Here is a 6029-nt window from a genome sequence, read left to right as displayed (position 1 = left end):
GGGCAAAAAATCGGAATGGGTGGGTAGGGAAGTTGGGCGGGTATGGGGGACTTTTGGGATAGCATTCTAAATGTAATTGAGGAAAATATGTAATAATAAAAAAATATTCAAAAAAATAAAGGGGATTCACACAACAGACAACTGTTAACTGTGGTTTTTCCTGGGCATCTAACCCAGGGCTGCACATGTGCCAAGCAAGTATTCTGCCACTGAGACACACTGAGAATACTGTCCCTGTGCCCTCTAGGTAATCTGGGTAAGGGTTTATCTATCTTGTTGATTTTTCTCAAAGAACCAGCTCCTGGTTTGGTTGATTCTTTGAATAGTTCTTCTTGTTTCCACTTGGTTGATTTCAGCCCTGAGCTTAATTATTTCCTGCAGTCTACTCCTCTTGGGTCAATTTGCTTCCTTTAGTTCTAGAGCTTCTAGGTGTGCCGTCACAGTCTGCTAGTATATGTTCTCTCTAGTGTCTTTTTGGAGGCACTCAGGGCTATGAGTTTTCCTCTTAGGACTGCCTTCATTGTGTCCCATAAATTTGGGTATGTTGTGGCTTCATTTGCATAAAACTCTAAAAAGTCTTTAATTTCTTTCTGATTTCATCCTTGACCAAGGAATCATTGAGCAGAGTGTTGTTCAGTTTCCACGTGAATGTTGGCTTTCTATTCTGTATGTTGTTATTGAAGATCAGCCTTAGTCGGTGGTGATCAGATAGGATGCGTGGGATTACCTTTTCATTTCTGATGGTGTTCATTTGCATCCTGTCTCTGTGCCCTCAGGTTAGTCTGGCTAACACTTTCTGTATCGTGTAGATTTTCTCAAAGTACCAGCTCCTAGTTTTGTGGATTCTTCATATAGTTCTTTTAGTGTTGACTTGGTTGGTTTCAGCCCTGAGTTTGATTATGTCCTGCCTTCTCCTCCTCCTGGGTTTATTTGGTTCTTTTTGTTCTAGAGCTTTCAGGTGTGCTGTTAAGCTGCTAGTGTATGCTCTCTCCACTTTCTTTTGGGAGGCACACAGAGCTATGAGTTTTCCTCTTACCCTACTTTCACTATATCCCATAAGTTTGGGGATGTTGTACCTGCATTCTCATTAAATTCTAAAATGTCTTTTATGTCATCCTTTACCAAGTTATGATTGAGTTATCATAGAGCATTGTTCACCTTCCATGTGTATGTTTGCTTTCTGTGTTTTTGTTGCTATGGAAGAACAACCTTGTTCAGTAGTGATCTGATAGAAGCATGGGATTATTTCAATCTTCTTTCTTTTGAGTTCTGTGTTGTGGCCAAATGTATGGTCAGTTCTGGAAAAGATACCATGAGGTGCCAGCGAGAAGGCATATTCCTTTGGTTTAGCATGAAATGTTGTATAGATGTCTGTTAAATCAATATGGTCCATCACTTCTGTTATTTTCACTGTGTGTCTCTGTTTAGTTTGTGTTTCCCTGATCTGTCGATTGATGAAAGTTGGGTGTTGAAGTCCCACACAACTATTGTGTGACATGAAATGTGAGCTTTTAGCTTCAGTAAAGTTGCTTTTATGAATGTGGGTCCCCTTGCATTTGGAGCATAGATGTTTTCAAAATTGAGAGTCCTTCTTGGTAGATTTTTCCATTGATGAGTATGAAGTGTCTTTCCTGATATTTTTGATGACTTTTGACTAACAGTCAACTTTTTCAGATATTAGAATGGCTACCCCAGCTTCATTCTTGGGACCATTTGGTGGAAAACTGTTTTCCAGCCCTTTGCTCTGAGGAAGTGCCTGGCATGGACATTTGTTTCCTATATGCTATAAAATGCTTAGCCCTGTAAGTATCCAGTCTGGCAGTCTATGTCTCTGTATTGTGGAATTGAGGACATTGATGTTAAGAGATATTAAGGAATAGTGATTTGTGCTTCCTGTTATCTATCGTTGATGTTAGTTTTATGTTTGTCTGGCTATCTTCTTTTGGGTTTGTTGGAAGAAGATTACTTTCTTGCTTTTTCTAGGGTGTAGTTTCCCTCCTTGTGTTGGCTTTTTTTATGTATTAACCTTTGCAGGACTGGATTAGTAGAAAGATACTGTGCAAATTTGATTTTGTCATGGAATATTTTTGTTTCTTCATCTATGCTCATTGAGAGTTTTTATGTGTATCTTAGTCTGTGCCGGCATTGATGTCCTCTTAGGATCTGTATGAGATCTAACCAAGACCTTCTAGCTTTCATAGCCTCTGGTGAGAAGTCTGGTGTAATTCTGATAGGTCTGGGCTATTTACCTTACTTGAACTTTTCCCTAACTGTTTTTGTTTGTTTTGTTTTGTTTTGTTTTATACGTTTAGTGTTTTGATTATTAGGTGAGAGGAGGAATTTCTTTTCTGGTCCAAACTATTTGGAGTTCTGTAGGCCTTTCTTGTGTTCATGGCAGATCTCTTTCATTAGGTTAGTGAAAATTTCTTCTATAGACCCAAGGAGACCCAGAGAGACCCAAAATGTGTGAGAGTTACTCATTCTCCACAAAAATCAGTCATCAGCGGCGTCTTATTACTTTATGACTCCAGAATACTTGTTTATTTCTACACACAATTTTATTAGGGCAAAGGTGAAAATGCCAACTTCACAAAAGCAAAAACTATAATTTATCCACAAAATAACTCAGCACAAAACAGGTGTATTTCTGAATGTAAATAAAAGAAAGAAGGAGAGAAAGAAAGAACTTTACATGGGGTTTTAAAACAGGAGAAAAGCAAAAGAAGCAAAGGAGGAATCCACCATTGTGTTCATGGTCCAGTAGCCAACCCTCAGTCTAGGCATCACAGACCAGGCCATGGGTTCCGTTCTTGTGCAGCTTTGCTCAATTGTTCAGCTGGTGTCCATCATTTCCTGATAAGCATCCAGCTGGGCATCCAGCTCCTCTGCAGATAGCTGCTGCTGCTGCTTCTGCTGCTGCTTCTGCTGCTGCTTCTGCTGCTGCTGCTGCTGCTTCTGCTTCTGCTGCTGCTGCTGTTGCTGCAGTTTTGAGTTCCTGATGGTGCCTCTCCCTCTTCCCTGGCTGCCTCCAAGTGTCCATTTCTTGGTGCCTCCACCACTTAATACTCCAGAGCCAGGGTTTCTTGTCATGCCGCCCCTATTTTTGCTTTGTGCAGGTCTTCCTTGTCTATCAATCTGTGAGGTGGCAAGCTGGATGTTCATAGGGCGGCCATCCAAAGGGGCGCCATTGTACTCTCTCATAGCCTTCAGGGCATCTGCTTTCCTTTCAAAGTGCACCTGTGCTGTCCCTAAACTTCGTCCACAGCGATCATAGTGCACAGCAGATTTCTTCAACGTTCCAAATTCAGCAAAGAGTAGCTGAATATCAGCATCTGACACTCCGAAGTGCAGATTTGACAAGAAGAGCTTCCCACCAGTATCCACGTGGTTTTGACCCCTGAAGCCTCCAATGAACAGGTCATGCTGCCACTTGTCTGGAAGTTGTTTTGGTCTGCAGTATGGTGCCAGCCTGTTCCTTCCACCATGGGTGAAAGCTGGCCTATACCTCTTAGACCCAGTGCCTCGATTCACCCGGGAATCAGGCCTGTCATGACGTCTTTGCTGGATCTTGGTCAGCTTAATGATGTCTTCCAATGACATGTCCATTTTGTCAGCCATGGTAGTCATGGAATTTGGCCTTGTATCCAAGGTACCTGATTTGAAAACAAAATTTATTTTATGTAAAATTACATCTCTCCTTTTAGCATATTGCATCATTAAGGCATAAGGAAGAGATCCTGAGAACCTGATTAGGAAAAACAAGAAGCTTGAACTTGATCAGTATATACCCACAAAGGATTGAATTTAACTGGTATATGTAGCTGTACCTTCTAACCATATTGCAAATGAGAAAACTAGTTAAATACTATCCTGGTCTACTCAGAATGATTCCAATGCAAACACAGTTCCTTAACACCACAGTTTCATTAAAAAAAAAAAAATTGCAAGTATTGTTAGGAGCAAAACCAGTGACCTGAGCCCAATCTCCGGGTGCCAGAGTCAGAGGAGAGAATTCACCCATGCAAGTCTTTTGACCTCTACCTGTCTGCTGTAGAAACACCACACCAAACACATCAGAAAGAACTTGAATAGAATATAAAATATAACCAGTTTGTCCAGGTCTACATAGGGGTATTTGTCACAAACAAAATACACTAAAATAAAAACAAATGCTTTTAATCCCAGCCCTCAAGAGGCAGAGGCAGGAGGATCTTTCCAACTTCCATGATAGCCTGGTACACACAGCCAGCTCTAAACTGTCCAGGGCTGCCTTGTAAATTCTGGATTTCAGAGATAAATGATGCTATCTCTATATTTTACCAGAAGTTAAAAAATTTTAACAAACATAATTAGAATAAAACGACCACCCAATGTCAAAAACTGGATTATTTAAAATCAAATGTATTTAGAGTTGAATTTTATGTTTATGTCTTGGGAAAGAACTATTTCATAGCTCTGAAGACCTGGAACTCTCTTAGGAGACATTAGGCTCCTTGAGACTAGTTGGTGTGGTTCACTCACCTCTTGGTCAAGCCTTCTTTCTCACGGCAGACTGCTCTCTTTGTAGCTTGCCTCAGCTCTCTCAAGAGTGCTGCCCAAGCCCCTCCAGACTCCTTTTATAAGGACCTCCCCCTCCCTAAATAAGCCTACAATCTATGATAATTGAATCTGTTTTCACACCACAAATAATTGCAATCCTTAAAGAGACAGATTACTAAAGAAAGCAATGTTTACAACTGTAACAGATGCCAGAAGAAAAGACTGTGGCTAATTCAGTGTAATACCCAATCATCAGACTGTATTAGTCAGGGTTCTCTAGAGGCACAGAACTTATGGACAGTCTCTAGATAGTAAAGGAATTTATTGATGACTTACAGTCGGCAGCCAAATTCCCAACAATTGTTCAGTCGAAGCTGTGAATGGAAGTCCAAGGATCTAGCAGTTACTCAGTCTCACACAGCAAGCAGGCGAAGGAGCAAGAGCTAGACTCCCTTCTTCCAATGTCCTTATATTGTCTCCAGCAGAAGGTGTAGCCCAGATTAAAGGTGTGTTCCACCACACCTTTAATCCTAGATGAAAGGTGTAGCCCAGATTAAAGGTGTGTTCCTTAAACTCCGAGATTCAATCTTCTGGAATCCATAGCCACTATGGCTCAAGATCTCCATACCAAGATCCAGATAAGGACCTCCAAGCCTCCAGATAAGGGTCAGTGGTGAGCCTTCCAATTCTGCATTGTAGTTCATTCCAAATAGAGTCAAGTTGACAACCAGGAATAGCCACTACATCAGACTAAATGTTTTATTTTAAAATGACTTCAGATCACCCCTCTTAACATAATTAAATCTCTTAAAAATATTTTTTTCGAGATATCAGTCTTTGAAACTCTGTAGAGAAGAGATGTCCTCCAATTGAGAGATCTGCCTGCCTCTGCCTCCCAAGGGTTTAATGAAAGTTTTTGACACCTAATCACTCAGTAAACCATTTCTAAACTTCTCCCAGTAGATACTAAAAACAAAAGTAAAGAAAACAACAATTGAACAAAAGTCAAAGCCAAAACATGGTCACAATTGACGGGATTTTATGACTGCAACGGACAGGGTAACAAAGAATGTCCTTTAAAGGGGATTCACAATGTTAATCCTGCCAATCCCTGAGCATGGGAGATCTTTCCATCTTCTTAGATCTTCTTTAATTTCTTTCTACAGAGACTTGAAGTTCTTATCATTCAGATCTTTCACTTCCTTAGTTAGAGTCACGCCACGATATTTTATATTATTTGTGACTATTGAGAAGGGTGTTGTTTCCCTAATTTCTTTCTCAGCCTGTTTATTCTTTGTGTAGAGAAAGGCCATTGACTTGTTTGAGTTAACTTTATATCCAGCTACTTCACCGAAGCTGTTTATCAGGTTTAGGAGTTCTCTGGTGGAATTTTTAGGGTCACTTATATATACTATCATATCATCTGCAAAGAGTGACATTTTGACTTCATCTTTTCCAATTTGTATCCCCTTGATTTCCTTTTGTTGTCT

At 40.3% G+C, this 6029-nt stretch overlaps 1 protein-coding gene across 3 annotated transcripts; it reads right to left on the bottom strand.

The window, feature by feature from the left end:
- Positions 1-2513: 2513 nt before the first annotated feature.
- On the bottom strand, positions 2514-4981 carry Gm20765 (predicted gene, 20765). 3 transcript variants are annotated; one of them, NM_001270644.1, is made up of 2 exons: positions 4876-4981; positions 2514-3653 (listed from the first exon to the last, which is right to left on the bottom strand). In NM_001270644.1, exon 2 carries the CDS (start codon positions 3625-3627, stop codon positions 2833-2835), a length of 795 nt encoding a protein of 264 aa, NP_001257573.1. In that variant the 5' UTR covers positions 3628-3653; positions 4876-4981; the 3' UTR covers positions 2514-2832. The 3 variants fall into 3 exon arrangements, with proteins under 3 accessions (NP_001257573.1, XP_017169531.1, XP_030101062.1); XM_017314042.1 differs by lacking the exon at positions 4876-4981 and having other exon boundaries at positions 2680-2906; positions 2988-3647; XM_030245202.1 differs by lacking the exon at positions 4876-4981 and having other exon boundaries at positions 2680-2903; positions 2988-3647.
- Positions 4982-6029: the final 1048 nt, after the last annotated feature.

This window comes from Mus musculus, chromosome 10, assembly GCF_000001635.26.
Source record: "Mus musculus strain C57BL/6J chromosome 10, GRCm38.p6 C57BL/6J".
In the NCBI taxonomy this organism is placed as follows: domain Eukaryota; kingdom Metazoa; phylum Chordata; class Mammalia; order Rodentia; family Muridae; genus Mus; species Mus musculus.
This window is presented reverse-complemented; position numbering and strand designations above follow the sequence as displayed.